The sequence below is a fragment of the Sparus aurata genome, chromosome 17 (assembly GCF_900880675.1).
Source record: "Sparus aurata chromosome 17, fSpaAur1.1, whole genome shotgun sequence".
In the NCBI taxonomy this organism is placed as follows: Eukaryota; Metazoa; Chordata; class Actinopteri; order Spariformes; family Sparidae; genus Sparus; species Sparus aurata.
Window position 1 is genome coordinate 9,181,558 of NC_044203.1, and position 20,084 is coordinate 9,201,641.

The 20,084-nt window shown below is 40.4% G+C and overlaps 1 protein-coding gene across 4 annotated transcripts in view; it reads right to left on the bottom strand.

The window, feature by feature from the left end:
• vps13b (vacuolar protein sorting 13 homolog B) overlaps positions 1-20,084 on the bottom strand; it is a 329,852-nt gene that overhangs the window by 264,061 nt on the left and 45,707 nt on the right. For all 4 annotated transcript variants that reach the window (XM_030393719.1, XM_030393722.1, XM_030393718.1 and 1 more), the window contains exons 12-16: positions 19,408-19,495; positions 14,928-15,113; positions 10,799-10,971; positions 9,815-10,009; positions 6,773-6,897 (exon numbers count right to left, since the gene is read on the bottom strand). In XM_030393719.1, coding sequence (XP_030249579.1) covers positions 6,773-6,897; positions 9,815-10,009; positions 10,799-10,971; positions 14,928-15,113; positions 19,408-19,495 — 767 coding nt within the window. The remainder of the gene's footprint in view (positions 1-6,772; positions 6,898-9,814; positions 10,010-10,798; positions 10,972-14,927; positions 15,114-19,407; positions 19,496-20,084) is intronic.

Consider the following 20,084-nt stretch of genomic DNA (forward strand, 5'->3'; position numbering starts at 1 on the left):
TGTTTTACCTTGCAGCTCGCAATCCTTTGCACTCCCGAACATCGGAGAGAAAAGTGGAACAATATTACATCATATGCCATTCCAGGCTTTTAATACACACCTGTTAATACATAAAGCCTACTTGTTGCAGTGTGTGCCTACATCCCTTCAGCTTCATCATGTGAAAACATTTTCTCTCTCCAAACATTACCATGTTTCTTTAAGAACAGGGAAGGGCCTAGTTCATGCGTTCAACTAAATGAATTCCCTGCTGCACTTAAGGCCTCCGAACCGCAACTCAGTGCAGAGCATGACCACAGCAACCACACGTTGATTTAAGGTCATTCAATTATCCTTCACCGTAACAGCTCTCAGTTACTTTAACCCTGCCTCCACAGACATCTCAGTTAAGACATTGATGAGTAATACAAGTGATTACTTCATTATAAAAGAAACCCTAATCAAAGTTTGGTTTAGGGGCACAACAGTTGACGCAGAAGCTGCCTGTGTGACATCATTCGCAAGATTTCTGTCGTAAGTCATATAAATGTATACTCAGTGCACAGAAATGGACTTTTCCATCCAACTGCCACTCCCAAATCAGTTTTCATCAGCCAAAATGATTATTCCAATTCCACTTATTAATGATATTACCTGCCAAAATGGCGAGTAGACAAATGTAACAGCCACAGTCAATGTTCCCACCGGTGAATGCTGTTCATGTACATTTGCTAAATTTGACTTGGATCTCTATGGCTCACCACTGAAGGACACAGAAAGCATTTGTCCTCCCGTTCTTGGCTGTGCTTGGAGACATAGACCAGGAGCAGCTTGCTATGACTAACTATGAACAGGGGTAATGGGGCATTACAATCACACCAGAAGCCTCATGCCTCAGATGCCTCAAGCAGCATTCATAAATCACAACATGAGCTAATCTAAAGTCTAGACTACTGGTCCAGACATAGTAAAGGACTTCTCAACTTCACATAAAAGAAAATCCAACAGGTAGTGCTAAAAACTGACCTAATCATTGACACTCTAATAGAGTTAGATCAATAATTAGATATCAAGGGAGAGCCAACATTCTTTTCTATTCAGAAATGTTTGCAAGGCAAGTCAGCGTTTGGGGCTATATAACATGCACCTGTAATGCCACAAGCTTTGAGAAATTATCCCCTCAGAAATAGCTGAGCGAGGAATAGGGGCTGCTAAAAACTCCACATAAAAGCTGGCATGGGGCTGAATTACGACCTGCAATGTGACGAGCCACACTGGGCTGCTGCTGGTTTGTTGGTTGGTTGGTTGGTGGGCCCCGGCCTTGGCCTGCCTCCATATGCTGCTGCCGTCAGGTGGCCCTGTATAAGGAATATTATATGGTGTGAGTGTGAGTGTGTGCGTGCATGAGTGAGAGAGTGAGGTTAGGTTTTGGTGAGATCGTTGCAGGTGGCACTTCTAACATCCCCTCGTTACTGCCACCTTCCAGCCCCACAGTTTTTTGGGGTTTTTTTTTTGCAGGCACCGATTTTATCTGGGATAACTGGTTTCACAGCCAGACCAATTGAAACTCTCAGTAGAGTCGCTGTGAAGCTGTCGGCCCCATACAGCGCCTTTCATTAGGGATAAGTACAGCCTGATGCCTCTCAGCTGCATTTTAATTCACTGGGAGTGAAAGTTCATTTCAGAGAATTTTGTTTTTTTGGCTGACCAAATTATCTGTCTGCTTGGGTAGCACGGTGGTAGAGGAAACTCTGACATTATATCGTTTTTCAATATTTATCTTAGTTTACTATCCTTACTATCCTTACACGATTTAAATATATGTAAGTAAGTCTTAAATTTTGTGTTCTAGTAGCTTGCTGTTGACTAATATCCTTATTGTATACTGTAGTTACAACAATGCAGTACATTTCTATGTAAAAGCCCCTTTTAGCATGTAGTCCTTCATATCAGAGTTAGTGGCATTATTCTTAACTATCTCAGTGTCTCAGTTGGTGCCTTCTAACCTAAGATCTAGCGACAGTGATCAAATGGCCCTGAGCTTACTGTTTAACAACAGCTAACACTAACTTTTAGTTATATATTAGCCATAGTGATACCTGGACACAATGCCACAGAGTGTCAGTCCAGATAATGCACTTTATTATACAACCAAATTATACATTTCAGTTTGTTGGGCAGTTTCCAACCTCTAAAGTTTATTCCCCAAATCTTTACAGATACAACATGGGTTGCATTACATCAGTTGAGGTCATTTTAACTAAGGCCAGGAGGTTAATACATTACAACTGTGCTAAGGTACCCTTACAAGGGCATTTTAGGGAATGTTGGTAGAGAAGGTTGCATGAGCCACCCTCGCCTACTCCAACATGAAAACACTTATATTGCCAACTTTCCAGTGATTTAAAATATGAGATTGCTGTCAGAGGCTTTTCAATATATTAGTTTCTGGTGGGTGAACTTTTCAATTCATCAAAAATGCCAAATGGGAAACTACAAGGTCAGAGTCTGCAATTGCTGTGGAGCAATTAACCTTTCTTAAAATTTAGTTATGCCTGAAAGGGGGGGAAAAGACATTTCAGTCTAATTGGATACATCCAAGGACTCACACACAATACTAAATGCCCAGGAAAAGCCGAGACTGGCAGAGAGAAGATGGTAAGGCAGTGTACTTTCCCCATGAAAGCCCCATGCTGCCCACTGTGAGAGGCTGGAGCCTTTGTGGTGAGACTGAAGGAAACATGAGCTACAGTACTCACTGTGAGCCAACTCATCAGGAGAGGTGCTGGGTCTTCACAAACGCCCAGTGCCTCTCCAAATCCCCTATGATCACCTGGCAGTCATATATATACGATTGCTTAAGCATGAGCTGGCTGCACAATGACAAACACAAGCGAGGGATTCAAAATGTGTGCATATGACATCACCTTCTATACTTTGCTCCTCCAAGCTACTCTTCTCTCCTGTCAGTCACCATTTACTTTTAATAGAGTCCAGAGGGGGACAAATCTAAAGCTACCTTTTATATTTGTAATGGAAAAGCTGATCCAAGACTCTGCATAACAAAACTACTGACTGACAAAGAAACTGAGACAGCTCTTTCTCTCAGACTACTCTCTCACTGGCATGCTCCTACACCTTCACTAAGGTCTCATGCTTTCCACTTTCTTTTATATTTCCTTAAAACTTCAAAAGCTTGTGCAGCTCTGCTCAGTGTCCGCTCAGAGAACAGAACATCTTGGAAAGGGGTGTTGTTGGAGTTACATCAGCGCTGAGCAGCAGTCCCAAAACAAACATCAATACAGTCAAATTAAATGCTACCACCTGGTGGAGTGCATCTTTTGGCTTCCTTCAATGTGTCACTCACATTTAGGAGAGGAACTGTCTGTCTGACTGTGCATCTGTCAGCCATTGTTCAAACACACTGAGAATTAAGTCAGCTCAAGTTAAAATGTGCACTTAGTCTTTCATCTCACTGTCCATCCAGGACCTTTTCCAGGTTTTAAACTCACTCACCAAAATTGTGCCTAACCATAGCAGACGACATCAGCACAAAAGGAAACAAATGTATAGACCAATATTCACTTATTAGCATTGCTGACTGTGAACAAATCCCTTCCGATATGCTCTTCTATTTCTTCTCTGTCAAACCTGTTCATCATCATTCTTCCAGGAGCAAACTGTCAGCTTGTGTTAATAAGATTTTGACTGTAGCAACACACAGGTCAGGAAGCAAGACAGTCATACCTCCAGTTTAGACAGAAAGGGTCAAATACGAGTCGCATCAAGCCTGAACTGGCAGGTTCAGAACTCATAACCCCGCGCAATACACCCTGTCCCATTATGATCTACTGGAAAGAGTCTGACAGGGAAACAAACAGGCAACTGTTTGAAAATGCTAGAAGTGCTTCTAACCTGTCCAGGTGTCGGAAACATTTGGAGGAATGAAGAAAAGTAGATGGAGCGGAAATAATCCTGTTAAGGCCAGTACAATTATCTTGGGTATTGCGTGTTGACGTGTTTTGAGGTATGACCGCAATACCATCACAAAGTCTAACATCTATTCAAATAATGCCAAGATAAGGACTGCAAGTGCACACTGTTACTGGACATGCTGTATTCCATCAAAGGGTTGATACAACAAAGAATAACAGAGTATTTTCTTAATGTGTCAGGAGACTCTGTGAGAGGTTGTCAGTGTTATTTCTCAAGAAGGTCTGGGCTGAAAGAAAAGCCATGGGGGGGCATTGATCTAGGAGCCTCTCTGGAGATGAGAAACATCTAGTGATTGTCAGGGAGAAAAATAACATCCGTTTTACATCTGAATCCACTATTTGAGGCTGGCAAGGCAGAAAGGGGGGGAGCTGGAGATCAAACAAGCAGCTAGCAGTCTCTTATTGGGAGCAGAAAAGCACAGGGAATCAGGTTCTGTCTACAGACACACTCACACACCACAATGAATGAGGGCCTTGTGTGTCCCTATGTGGTCAGCTAACCACTGTACAGTAGATACAATGTTTGCCTGGAGAAGAAGTCAGGAAAAGTCAAAAACATCTGCAGCTCCTTGACATGTTTAAATCTAAACTAATGGGGGGAAAACGATTCCCAAGCTAGCCTCACACAGCTTTCCTGCTTTAACAGGCACTCTGACTGCAAGGTGTGAGAGAGAGGGCACAAGGTGTGTGTGTGTGTGTGCGTGTGTGTGTGTGTGTGTGTGTGTGTGTGTGTGTGTGTGTGTTTGTGTGTGTGTAGATGTGCTTGCGTTACTCTAGCAGTAAAAAGAAAGAGATCCATATATTATTTGTGTGGTAAATTGATAATAAACTGAATATTAAATATACTGTACATATATATGATACAATGTTGTTTCAGTGTGATGAGTACAGATGAAAGATAGGACATAAGATAATCAAGGGCCGAACAAATCATATTGCAATTATTGTGAAGTGATTTTTGCTGGGGTCTGTGCCAAACAAGCATGTTCAATGGTATGTTGTCACACAATTTACCTTAATCAAAAAATTGCAGCTCCTGTGACTTGGATATTACAATTGACCATATTGCAATTTCAATAATATCTTGTTAAACTGTGCAGCCGTACTCATCCATTTATTTAGAATACATAGGAGAAAAAGTTCAAGAAGAGTCAGTCATGTTCATCACAACATTTTCAGTTATGAAAGTAAAGCCAAGCTCCATGACTTTCAACTGTACACACGGAGATCAACACAGGTAACCTTTTATGAGAACATTCATCTTCTACAGTTGTTGTTCTTTTCTCGTCTCCCCCTTCATTCATACTCCACTTTGTCCATCTTTTCCAAGTTTTTGTCTCATCCCTCTTCCATGCAGTCTATTTACACTATTTCCCATCTTCATCTCTTTCTCTCAACGCATCTTCCAACCTCTCTTATTCTCTTTCCTCCATTCTGTCTTAAGTGTTGCTGTCTGCACAAAATTAGACACTGGTGTGTTGACAAGTGCAGTGTCTTTCTCTGTCTATGTCTCCTTGTTCTCTTCCATTTTCTTTGAATTTTGATAGCTTCAACATTTAAAAACTCTCAATCAATTTCTTGGTTAGTTCTCTCAAATCCTACATTTGTCCAATTGTTTCACCTCCGAACACAAACTCCTCTCCTTCTTGTCCTCTCTTCACCTCTCTAGGGGACATCCCAAATGAGTCATTCACTGTCTGGTACAAAGACTGGGATATAGCAAATTTTTGTTTTTATCCCTTTACGCAGCGTTGTCTTATATTCCTATCCTTTGTTTTCCAAACTGTTTTCCAAACTGACCGCTGGAGAAGTGGTTCATCCATCACTTTAAATACATTTTGATGCACTGCCAGCGGAAGGCTGCAGTCCTCTTAGTAAAATAGAATACATGTGCCTATGAGCACAAACTCACACACATAGACAAACACACTGTATATAGACAACCAAACATGGATATAAACATTCAAAAGTACGCATACACATAGGAGGTGCACTCTCAGACCTTTCCAGAATCAGCCTGATGTCACTTTGGTAGGCATCTTTACTAAGTAACTGAGGGCGATTATTACCTATAATGCCACCCACAGGTGCTTGTAGAATGTAAAACATCTATCCAATTACTGTAGTTTTGTAGCTTAACCATTACACAATGACATGTACATCACATATGCAGTGCCTACTTCTAAGCATGTGTTGACCTTAATCATCTTGTGCTGTGAGTAAAAACCTCAATCAAAATGTTAAATTGTACAATGCCTGACCTGGATCTCAGAAAATGGGTACAGCAGTATGGTGCTCAGCCTGTAGGGATTTTCTGCACAACATATTTATAACCAACTTGACATTTGTACTGCAGACTGAAATCATTTTTGGAGGCCTTCTCAGCATGCATTTGGAGTGCAAAGATTCACAGATGTTTACATGAACCAAACACTCAGAAATAATTTCCTCTGGAAGATCAAAATAATGTTTTCTGTTGTGTCAGCCCAAGAGCAGCAATTGCAGAAAGACACAACATTTGGAGACAATCATTAGAAACCTTTAGTGTTAGGTCAGTCAATCAAACATGAACACAAAAAATAAATAGATAATAATAAACTGACATTCACCAACTTATTTTCACTGGACATCACTTCAACCCAAAGAGTTTAAAAGGCAATCTGATGATGATCCATTTACCTTTAAAAATCAACTGCAGTTATCAATTTACATCTAATAATCTAAGTTCACAAAGGAAACTCTTCCTGCTTCTGGGCTCACACAAGTTTTCTTTTATTTTACAAGTGCTGGAAACTCACCAGTATTCAGGCATCTGGATTAGCTTCCCATAGAGGGCAGTGCTGAAGGACGGAATGATGGGGATGAGAGGCAGGAAACCCCCTGTACTCTCCTGGCATGTCAAACCTGCCTGGAACCCAAACACCTGGGGTAAGGGAGGGAGAAAAAAGAAAGAGAAAAAGAAAGAAAGTGTTCAAGAGATGGGAGGCACCGTTAAGAGGTATCCTGACGCTGAACTCTCAAGAATATTCATATACTTGATGTACATAGAAAACTACAAGTTGTGTCTTTTTCCTGTAATACTTTTACAAGGTATAACTTATTACAGTACATGGCAGGAGGGACGAAGCCACTGCACTGTGATTTAATGAGGATACACATCACTGAGCTAGGAATCCACAGCGTCACGCTTAAATGTTTGTGGGTATTTGGTGCCGTTCATTAGCATTAGAATAACTGTACATACTGTACTGTACATACAGTAACAATGAGAGTGTACAGAAAAGTTAGTAACAATCAAGGCTGCTGACTCACTCTGTTTATTATTACAAGAATTACAACAGCAACAAATAACACCGATGCTTGCACACAGCGCCATCACAACACACCTCATACAGTTCAGATTGATCAGGTCCAGATTGTACCAAGGTTCTAACATCACTGGTCAGTAAGAGTAATCTATTTTTTCGAAGAGGAGATTTTTGTCTTTTAGTGACAGCATGTTTCAACTTCATTTTCTCATTATCAAAGCTTCTGCCACACAATCAGACACACACTGTACTGCAACGTCAACATCTGCATACTCCATGAAGTGAGCCTTGTGGATGAAGTCCTGTTTAATATTGGAGGTAGTGTATGATGGCTGGGCCCAGCTGTTCAACATGCAGCTGCTATATATGCACAGAGCAGGACTCAGTGAATTCCCGCAAGTAAAGCTCCACCAAACCCCATTGCGACGCAGATGGACCAAGAGCAGAGAGACAAAAGCTTGGATAAAACTAGAATGATAATTAACTGTCTTTTCCTATTACAAACATGAGTAGCATATCAAGTTGGATTGTGTGACTGTCAGATGCCGATGTAAACATAATAAAACCAGCTATTGAAATGTACGTTTTGGGCCATACAGCTACAGACTGATTCACTTCAGGTTCTTCTAGGACACCTTCAGAGGCCTGAAGCAACTATTTATTCAAATGACCCAATTATTCCAATTATGATTGATCTATTTACTACTGTGACTTCCTTGTCAAGCAAACAGGCTGACTTTGAGTTCTTGTCTACTACCATGGAAAAGTGAGACAATAGCTAACTACTACCTTCAAGACAGACACCTTAGCTTTGACTGCCAGTGTCAATAAAACACAGCTTAAGATAAGCCTTGGTTTATACCCGTTTCAAATCACTTCCTCAAGTGGGTGAATTGCGTCCAGAATGACCTCCACCCTGTCATGATCCCTGTGCCAAAATCCAGAGGTAGAATTAGTACCTTGGCAGATAGAGATACTGACTGGCTGATTGGTTAGAATGATCCTTGGCCGCTGACCAGTTGACTGTTAACCCTGCAGTGACCCTGTGATAAGGACTACCAGCATGATGTCCAGCAAACATCCTGCCTTAAAAAAACATAGCCAGGCCATACCAGGCCAGACTGGGCCACCCCAGATTATTCCATATCTGTTATCCAGGCTTCCTAAAAGGTTAATAAGTTGAATTTTCGGAAGCTTACATAGTTTTAAACATATTTCACGGGCCCTTTAAGGAAACTAAGAATACACTTCTTTCTTTATAGTTTATTCATAGGTCAATTTGAAATGCAAAGTGGGAGTCAAAAATGTACTTACTGCAGTCATTCAATACTCAATCAATTAATAAACGGCAACAATTTGTAGAAATAAATATTCTCGCAGCTGAGTAGTCAGAATTTTCAGAGCCATATCACTAGTGTCCCCAATCCCCCTGAGGAACAGCTAAAATGTTCTAATATCACAACTTTAAAAAATATTTTGTCTCAATCCCCATTTAGATGTGTCACTATAATCAACACTGAGCTTTGAGCTTCAAACTACCAGTCAAAACTATACAATTAATGCATTAACACGGGAATGCCACAGCTGCACAATACAAGCCTGTATGATTCTATCAATCTTGCTGGGAGAAAAAAGCCATGAAGTAGACCAGAGTTGGACTGGGGCTCATCAGGAAGCTTAGTGCTGAGATTTTTATGACCAGGTGAAAAGGTCATTAAAAGGGTCATTAAGGTTATTTCAGAGTAAAGACAAAGCTGTGGCCATGCGGTTGACCTGGCTGACTTCAGACTATAGTGTATAGAAACTGTATACTAAACTAAAATAAATAAAGTGAAATAGACAAAATAAAGACACATACAAACCTGTACTAATCAAAAATACTAAAGGAGAGGAAAAAAACATAGTTTTGCTTACACTCTACTGCAAGTTTTGACCGTATATTATCAAATACCATTAACAATCATCATATTTTCATTAATTAATTATCCATAACTGCTTATCCTTCGCACAGTCATTTGTTCGTTCATGGAGCCAATCCTAGCTGACATTGAGTGAGTAGCGGCATACACCCTGGAAGTCACCTGGAAGGACAATTTAGAGTGACCAATGGACCTAACCTGCATGTTTTTGGACTGTAGGAGGAAGCCACAGTACCCGGACAGAACCCATGCACACTCCGCACAAAATGGCCCTGCCCCAGCGGGTTTTCCAGCCTAGGGCCATATTGCTGTGAGGTAACACCGCTAACCACTGCACCACCTTGCTGCCTATTATCTGTCTTCAACTGCAAATATTTTTTTGGATGAGACTATCAATTCAGCAAACGTGAAACAAAGATGTCTTAGTAGATCAGATTGACCTATTTGGAAAAGTCAGTTGTAGATGTACGATACACTTCTTGTCTAGAAAACAACTCTTTTAACAGCAGAATGTCAAGGTTCAGTGAAAATATTAGTGTTATTGACTGTATGTCCCAACATTCTGTCTGCTGAAAGGACAGCTAGGATTTGAGTAGAATATTGTTGTGCTCACCTTAAGGTAGAAGTGTGCATAACAGTGATGCAACAGGTTGTCAGATGGTTGGCTGAGACTGCTGACAGTGCTGACTAGCTCTGGAGCATACATGGGCACAGAGTGTTCAACATTCACCCTTTCCACCTGGAACTGCACAGCAGGTAGAGGGCGCAGCGGCTGAAACACTGGTATGTTGGCCAGGCCTGGTGCAGTCTGGCAAGTTGAAGATATAAAAGGGGGTGAAAGAAAACAAGTGAGAATTCATATCCATATGTACATATCCAAATATCCTATTTTTACAGTAAAAAGTCAAGTTGTCCACATCAGTTCCCTCGTGTATCTGTAGGTTCACTCTTTGATGAGTTGTTATATTTAAATTAAATCTAGATATGTGACTTAAATGATGTATGTAATGTGTATGTATGTGAATAATGGCTGGATTAGATGTTTGAATTTAATTTTGTACTTACTTTTACTGTTTTGTTACGATGTACTCAGAAACAATATACAATAAAATAAAATAATACGAAACTAAGCCAGTTGTAGAATAAAGTGAAATCTGATTTTTTCCTTTTAGCAGAAGAATGCCTAATGTATTTATCCTCTTTGAGATATCTGAAATATTAAGATATTTATGAGACCCTTTTAACAAGATATTTACCTGTTCAAAGGGGCAATAAGCACCTATTACAATTTGTTTTCCATAGGTATCTTTTGAATAAGAGCTTGTCAAAATCAAAGCTACCTATTAATTTGATGCCTGTTCGGACAAGTGTATAGAAGCTTCCACATCAGTGTCTACTGTAAGTCACTAGAAGTGTCTGATCATCATGTGTGCATATCATACTTTCTCCCTTCCTTTTTGCATACTAGATTTTCAGATCATACATGTATGTAAGGCAGTCACCCATGACATGATAATGGTCCTTAAAAAAGAGATTCTCAAGGAAGATAAGGACATACATAGAGGGACATTTGCAGAATCAAGTTTGTAAGCACTACCTTGTTGTGTCCCATGATAACAGGCATTAGTGTATGGAGGAGGTTGAACTCTGCCATGGAGACAGTGACTGAGACTTGGAGCAGAGTGAGGCACGTAAGTCTGGTTGGGATGAATTCCTCTAAACTTGATATCTCTTCAGGAGTAGTTGGACCATGGCTCTCCTCAGCCATTTCTACAGAAACAGTGACACAACAGACAGAATCATGTTAGCCTTGGAACAAATACTGACACATATTTCAGAGGTGTAGTAAAGGTAGGGGGCAAAGATGAAATATATTAATACAAACGCAACTGATTTCCCTATGTTTTACATAGAGTCTAACCCTCAAGTATGTGACCTGTGGTGCATTATTTGAAATAAAATAGAGTGGGAAAGGACAAAACATTTGGATTTGAGGACTTACAGTGAGAGAAGTTAGCTTTAAAGCACACCAGTTTATTTGAGTGGGTGCCTCTCCTCTGCGCCTGCAGCATTAATGCAATAAAAAGTATTTTCCCACAAAAACCACCACCTCATACACTAAATAAAATAAACATCACTATAAAAATACTGGCATCTCCAAGCAATATTCATTACAGTGGCTGTTTCCCAGTAGCTTTGTTTTTGAACTGTCATAAAACCACTCATTCAATCAATAACCTGAAACATCCGGAGAGGCAGAAAATGAAGTGAACCAAGTAAACATAAAATGGAGGCGAGTAAGGTCAGTGCTCACCAAAAGAACGGAGTGACCAGAGCACTGAACCACTAAACCATGTCCGGGACCTGAGGTGGACCAAAACCTGAGCCCTTTGTTACTGAGCAGCCTTGGCTCTGGTCCCAGGACATGGGTATTTTTCAGTTCAGTAAAAGTTCTGTTGGGCTACAATCCCAGCTCCAAGGTGGGCTCACAACCTGATCCCAGAGCTGTTTTGCTCTCTGGCCTACCGATGCAGTCCGCATCAGGTTCATCTGGCGCTGCCATGTCCAATCTAATCATGACATGCCAGGGCTTAAATCAACATCCACAGTCAACGTTTAAATTACTAAAAACATGCGGCTAACATGGTTCACAGAGGCATGATAATGAAACACTATGTATTTAAATCACACAGAAAAGGCAAAAATTTGATAAGAAAGAAAAAGTGCACATGCCAACATACACACAACTATTACAATCATACCTTGCACTGTATTTTCCTGTTCCACTTAACAAGTCCAACTCTTCTTACTTTGTTCCTGATATTGTTCTTAAGCAGTTTATTTAAAAAACATCCACACAAATGGACACATTGTACCTATTTTGCAAGTTGGAGCCTCCTACTCTAAATAGTGCAATATCTTATGAATAACACAGACACCAGCAAATTTAGCTTTTATTTACAGCATGTTTTGGGGAGGAAAGTGGTACTTCCTGAGCTGTTGGAAAGTACTGTACACTAACTGTATAATTTCTTTAACCTCCTGACTTCTATCTCTGTCTTAGCAAGCATATTCCAAAAAAAGAAAGGCTCGAGTATAGCGCACCTGTCACCAAAAACATACACAGACCAGACAAATCCTGAACAGTCCCAGTCCCAACACAGAACATCTGTCCTTTACACTGCAAAGTCAAACTCAGCTGATATTCATGCAAACATTGCTAAAACTACCAAGATTTATATTGAAGACCTCATCCAACAAAAATGCAGTTATTTTAACATGTCCAATGGCAATATGGCCTTAAATTGAATCTCTGATTTTTTCACACCCAACTCGATTTACAGTTTTAATCTATTTGTTTTCCTTCTCAAAAATAAACTGCAAATGACAAAGAAATTATTAAAAGTATTGCTTTTGATTCATTTCTTTTATTGTAAACAAAATGGCCCTGCCATTGTAAACAGCACACCTTCAAACCCTAACCCTAACCCTAACCCTTCTGACATTTTTGTTAACATAAATTTAACATATCAGACTACATGCTTTGACAAAAACAGATCAATGTGCCCATTGCGATTGAATTTTGTATACAAAATGTATTTTGTATTCCTGAAGATGTGTTAACAAAACATCTGCCTGTATTTCATAGTAAACAAGTTGGGAGATGTACAGGACATGAGGCAAATGCTTGATGTCTCAAGTTTTACCATTTTCATTTTTTACACACTTTTGGCATTGAAGTCTACTACCTTTTCCATTGTATATATGGGCACCATATTGTTCGTGATATGCAACGTGGCTGCATTAGTAAAAGCATTGAAACTTCGTGCACCTGGACCCTTTCTTGTCATACAGGATACAATAATAATGATTCCGCTAATGTTAGCTACTTTTTAGCTGGTGTATGTGGTCTTGTATATTTACATTTAGGATATTTATCAGGAGCTTTTGTCCAAAGCGACTTACAGTATTTCATACATACATCCATTCACTGATGGTGGTGGCTGCCATGCAAGGTGCCAACCAGCACATCAGGAGCAGTTTTGGGTTCAGGACCTTGCCCAAGGACACTTCAACATGCAAACCAGGGGAATTAAACCAGCGATCTTCCAATAACAAGACGCTGGCTCTAACCCTGAGCCACAGACGCCCCGGTGCACTGCATCTGGTAGTGAACAACATTTGTCTCACTCTGCTGCACGCTTCTGTTGGAGATGCTTACATAAATTGGTTGTGGTGCTACCTTAAGTTGCCATATGAGGTATGTAATATGGATTCCTGGCAACTCTGTTGTCATAAATCATCCATTGATGAGCACTACCTCAGGCAGTCAGGAAGGGTGAAAAAGAACGGTAATTTATATCACCACGGTTCTATGAACCATGGATGACTGCAAGCCATCTCAGTCACTTGAAATCGATGAGCCACTTGAAGACTCTGTTGGAATGATCACATGGATGACACCAGTAGTTATACCTGGTTGGGGGTCATCCAAGGTCACGCATAACTTTGTTGATATAAATACACAACCTGCACCTGCACGAGACGGAATATATCAAGTGCTAAGCACTGCCACTGACAGTTATCCAGGGTTCATAAAATCATGGTTACATCTGTAACCCTGTATTTCAGCTGCAAAGTGGGGAAAAATGGGGAAATGGCAAGCCTTTGTGTGTTACCAAAACGATATTAAAATCCAAAAGCCAAACTTCCAGAGTAAACTCATGCTTTCAGATTTGAAGCTACATGCGAGTAGTGGAGAGGCAGTGAAGATAAAGGCCGGGACTATTTAGATAAATGCACGTTACATGAAGGCAAAGGTGTATTGTCACATCTAAGCTAATGTAAAGGCATGAAGGTATTGGTTTATGGAAGAAACGTTATGTAAATATCTAATTTGATGAACAGACATGAGTTTTTAAGGGTTAAATCAATGCCACGGGAGGAACTTTAAAATCATCTTTCTCAGAACAAGGACACATCATTGTTGATCATTTATAATAGCACAGAATACGAAGACATACAAATACAAATTTCAAATACAAATACAATAGGAGAGGAGAGGAGAGGAGAGGAACCCTCCCCCTTGTTCCAGGGGTCATAACTATACTGATCTGTCTCCAGTAAATGCCAAAGAGAACAGACACATATAGAAACAGGAAGGAACACACTTACCTACCCAGCTTTAGTCAAAAGCTCTATAGTAATTACCCCATCATCTATTATCTATCGCAGATGCTGAATCAACCGAAACCTACGGATGTTATTGTTTCGCAAAAATGAGAGTTATTGCTACAGATATTACACACAGACACACATTCCATGTTCTTTCACAACATCCCAGGGATGAGCTCATCAATAGCTGTGCAGCGACGATCGCTAACAAAGGTGTTTGGCTTATCCTCCCTTATGTGGTCCAAAAGGTCACTACTTTCATGTACAGCTGTGTTGAAAGATGGGTTGCGCAAGGAAATAACAATGTGATGAGGATACTGTAAAGTTCAGATCGTTGCAGTTCAGAAGAGAAGAGAAGAGAAGAGAAGAGAAGAGAAGAGAAGAGAAGAGAAGAGAAGAGAAGAGAAGAGAAGAGAAGAGAAGAGAAGAAACAAGTGTAACATTTGGTGAGTGTAGGCAGTACAGTGACCTATCATTTGTTAGCTGACTCTTAGCTGTTAAAGTCAGCCCAGTAAAACATATGGAGCAGCTGTAAGCATTAGATGCCTGACCTCGCTGTGGTTTGCAGTAGGGTTCATACTCGTGGTCCATGGCACAGGTGACCATCTTGAGTATGCGGTGGACAGCACTGCTGTGCAGTCTGATGTCCAGAGGTCCCACCACCAGCCTCTTGATAGAGGTCTCTTGAACAGTGGGCGCTACCTCCTCCATACTCACTACCGAGAAGTCTTGAGAGCCTACAAACAGAAAAACACATATAAAAAATACTTTAAATATATAGTGTACGTGCTACTGCAAACTTTAGGATTCTCTTCAACAAATTTAACGCAATTTTTAAAAGCAAAATTTGAAAAGTGCACGTAGAATAAAAATACAGTTGACATAGTCTTGTAAAGAACATGTATATCATGGCAAAAACTCTAAATGTAAAACTCTCATTTTTCTTTGATGAAATGAGTGGAACACATACTACCTGGTCACAAAAACATTCATGAAGTTTGGCTCAAATATGAATCTATCATAGGTCTTCTGAAAATGTGACCAAATCTGCTGGGTCAAAAATAGACATACAACAAATTGAATTACCAATTTTGGTGATGTAGAAAGTTGTATGAATCATATTTGCTTTGTAGCATGGCCTCTTAACATATTCTGAGGGATTTTGATAAATAACAGCTGGAGATTTCTCTGGGCTCATTTAAATAGGGCTTGTTTGCTACATCCATCAGACTCAGCCACAAACACTACAATGGGAATTCTTAGGAGCTCAGCATTGATCTGAAAAAGCACATTATTGATTTGAACAAGTCAGGAAAGTCACTTAGAACTAGGGGTGCACTGATACGAAATTAAGATCGTATATCGGCCCTGATATTGACAAAATAGCTGGATCGGGGATTGGAAAAATTAACAGATCCACATGCTGATCCTTTTTTTTTCCCTCCATCGCAGCACATCCTACGTCATTCATCAGCAGCACGTGTGTCACATGCTTGAAGAGTTAAGTTAACCGTTAAGCAACATAGAGCGAGCTAAAGAGTTGGCTGTGTGGAGATATTTCACGCTTGCCAAACCAAATAGTTCGACGGCTGTTTGCAATGTCTGCAAAGTAAATGTTTCGAGGGGTGATGGTAGTACTGCAAAGTACAATACTACCAATTTAATCAAGCACATCCAAAAGCACCATGCTAAGGAGCATGCCGAATTCCTGCAGCTCAACAAAACCAAAGGAGCAGGAGACAGTACAGCCCAGCAACTAGCTTGGCAGATGCACTTCAAAGACGCGAAAAGTCGTGATGGAAAGCAGAAAGCATTGGCAATAACACCGAAAGTTTTAGAATTCATTGTTTTAGATGTTCAACCAATGTCAGTTGAAGATGAGGGCTTCTGCCGTCTACAGGTATACTTAGAGCCAAGGTACTCTCTTCTATCACGCAAGTATTTTTCAGAGACCGGTATACAGTTTATTATTAATTCAACAATGGTATCAGATCGGGTATCGACAGATACACAAAGCCCAGGCATCGGTATCAGGACTGAAAAAGTCAGATCGGTGCATCCCTACTTAAGACCATTTGAAAACAGTTAAAGGGTCCCAAGTTCAACTGCGCAAACATTTTTTGTAAGTATTAAGTGCATTGCACAGTTGTGTCACTCCAACAATTTGGAAGAAGATTCAAACCATCACCTGCTGCTGAGAGAAAATTGGTTAGGATGGTCAAGTCAGCCAAAAACCAATGAACAGCAAGTCTGCAATGAACTAGAAGCTGCTGAAGGACAGGTGTCATTGTCCACAGTCATGTGAGTCTTGCATCACCATGGGTTGAAAGGCTGCCATGCAAGAAACAACCCCTTGCTTCAAATGTAACCTTAAAGCTCAATTGAAGCTTTGAAACCATTGTTGCTGCTGATCACATGGACAAGGAAAAAACCTTCTTCTGTGGTCAGATAAAAATAAATTTGTTGTTTGGCCAAAATGACCAGCAATATGTTTGGAGGCAAAGGTGAGGCCTTTAACCCCAGTAACACCATACCTTCTGTCAAGCATGGTGGTTATTGTATAATACTGCGGGGCTTTTGCTGCCAGTGGCATTGGAGCTCTAAAGAAAGTAAATGGTGTAATAGCTGAGAAGGATTACCTCCAAGTTCTTTAGAAAGAACCTAAAATCATCAGCCAAAAGATTGAGTCTTTGGCATAGTTGGGTGTTCCAACAGGGCAGTGATCCCAAACACAGATCAAAAGTGGTAAAGAAATTACTTTGACCGAAAACATGTGGACTGTGCTGAAGAAACAAGTCTGTGCCAGGAAGCTAACACATTTAGTTGAACTTTCCTGTTTCTATCAAGAGGAGTGGTTATAAATTCAGTGAGAGGACTACCAGAAGCTTGTGGATGAGCTTGATTGATCAAAAGTGTATAGACATTGTAGTTGTAGAAACCATTTGAACTCAAGACTGCTATTCTTTACAAGAGCATGTATATTTTTGACCAAGAATGTTTCACTTCCTGTATTCAATGTACAGATTTGTGGGCTTTTGATATGTATATTTATGTATATATAAGTTTAATTTTATTCACATATCCCACTCCTTATTTAAGGCAGATGTACAGAATCCCTTCACTTGGCAATAACGCAACAAAAATGGCAGTGGTGTAATGCAGCAGCAGGGAGCAGCTCACATAGCTGTGAACCACTGGAATGATGAATATTCCAAATGTCCACTTCTCTCACACACCTGTCCCTTCATTCATCGCAGGTCCCTGTTCCAGAGGTCTACTTAAAAGCCTCAGCTCCCCAGCAATAAAAAGGGAGAAACTAAAAATAAAAGGAGGGGGTGGATGAATGGCAGTGGGGGAGGAAGAGGACAAAGTGCGGCCAACATTTTTTTGTTCCCTGTTACATTCCACTGACAGAAAGCCACTATGAATTTAACTTTTTTTTTTTTTTTTTTTGCCAAAAATGCGGGGAGAGAATTCGTTAGATTTAGAATGGGTAACGGGCAATGCCACTTCTCCTTCCCTTCCTCAGTGACATTTGGCTGCAATGGATTAGGCCTAATATCAACCATATGGCTGCAGTTAGAACAGTTGATGGAACGATGTGGCTGAAATTAGCCGGGATTTAAGCGATTTAAAAGTGTCTCCATTTCCAAAGATTAAGAAAAAAAGTTTTTAATCTGCAGCATTGCTCTGATGTGAAGTCAATGGTGAGGGTGACCTGCGTTGGTTTGTATTTCGGTTGAGTCAGAGTTTATGTCGGTCCCTTGGCAATGGAAGCTAATTTGTTTGGTTGACACTGGATCTGGTCCGCGTCCGAGAAGAAGAGAAACACTGACAGAAGAGAAGCATTCCAATTGGCAAGGGTAACCGCAGCTGTCCCGCAGGACAGGGGAATGACACTTATCCTACTGTCAGAAATGACTCTGACAGCTCAGGATGACATTATTAATGTTTTTTTTTAATTTAGATTTTTATCTGTAGCTGTCAGCAGGAGGAAACAAAAGCCTAGTCAGAGAAAGGCAAAGGCAGAGAGAAGTAAAATTAAACAGAAAAAGAGGGAGAGGCAGAAGTGGAACAACACAGGTGTCATTAGACTCCTAATTTATCAGCCTGTTCAAGTCATTGACATGGTACAATCAAATCTTTGTTAAAAAGGGCAACTGTGTTCTTTAAATTAAGTTAATCATGACTAATTGGTGGTTTCCTCTCTATGAAGCGTGATCACCCTGTCACCATTTCTGCACAACATTCAGTGACACGTGGGCCATAAAGTTATCCTACTGGAAAATACCTTTTTTTCTCAATTAACATTAGGCAAGAAAGAGTCTCTTTGTTTCATCTTCAAACTTGGGGGATGTCATTCAGGTGTCACTGTCATACATACAAAGAAAGCAGCTTTCCAGCAGCATTTAAATTACATACTCAAGCATACTCACATCCTCAAGCAGAGACATTTATGGGCCAAATATAACATTTCAAATTGAATGGAGAATGCTTTATCTCTTAATTGGAACTTCAGATCTTTCCGACTTGAATAAACATTCTTGAGTGCTGCAGCTGAGGAATGAGAAATCCTTCCCGTCTTAAGGCTTCTGCGAGGAAGAGTGACACCTAATTAGGCAAGAAGAGCCTATTCACTTTCTCAAGAGCTTACAGGTAAAGAGACAGGGGGAAACAATGTTTCAACAAGCAGCGGGGAGAAAGAAACTCAAATACGTGTCAGTGCAGACTAAACACTTCTGACAGTTGCCCTCTAGGTAAGTTTGGGGTGAGAGCAAGGACAGGAGGGGTCAAGGACCAGGTGGCTGTGACTCAAACAAGACAAGCTCTTTCTTCAAGTCTCCAGGGGGCTTGTTTGACAGAGAGGAGAGAAGAGGAGAGAGAGAATTAGAAAGACAGAGTACAAGATAGACGGGAAGAAAGAGAGGGCAAGGCAGAGAAAAGGAGAACATGATAGATATAAAGAAAAAGAGGGAAGAGGTGGCAAGGTGAGCAAATAGGCTCTGTGAAGAGGAATGAATCAGACAATACCTTTGCTGCTGCTGTTCTCCATTGTGTAGAGATAATCCATGTAGAAAGCACCGAAGCGCTGCATGCCAGCTATCTCCGTGTAGGTCTCCTGTCAAACAAAGGTAGAGTTAGGTAAACATGGCCGTAAGGGAGCAAACATGCTGATAGCGTTTAAGAGTGGCAGTCACGGGGGTCATGGTGAATACAGCGACGGAGGTCAAATCAAAGATAAAAGGAGATATTGACGGGGGATATGCTTACTTGGATATAATTTTTTACTGGCCAACTACATCATCACTGGTATTTGGATCTATTTACAAGGACTAGAAAATGAAAGGAAATGCTTGAACATAACAGAATTAGGACAGATATAAAAGTTTCTGTAATTTTGGATCAAATTATGATTTACTAGCTTTTCAATTAACTTTTTAGAGCACAAAGTGTCACATTCAGTCAGAGAGATGACACTGAACTACTCTACACTGCACTATACTACACTATGCAGAGGGAAGTAATTTACTAGATATCGGGTCTGTTCTTTATTGAGTAATGAGCTATTGATAAAACGAAGTGAAAGTTTCCTCATTCAGCTGATGCCTGGATTTGTGCCAGTGGAAATACGTATCTTATCTACTAAAAGATTGGACTTTTCCACAACAAATCAAACCTGTCTGACTGAGATTACAGCTGATACTTTC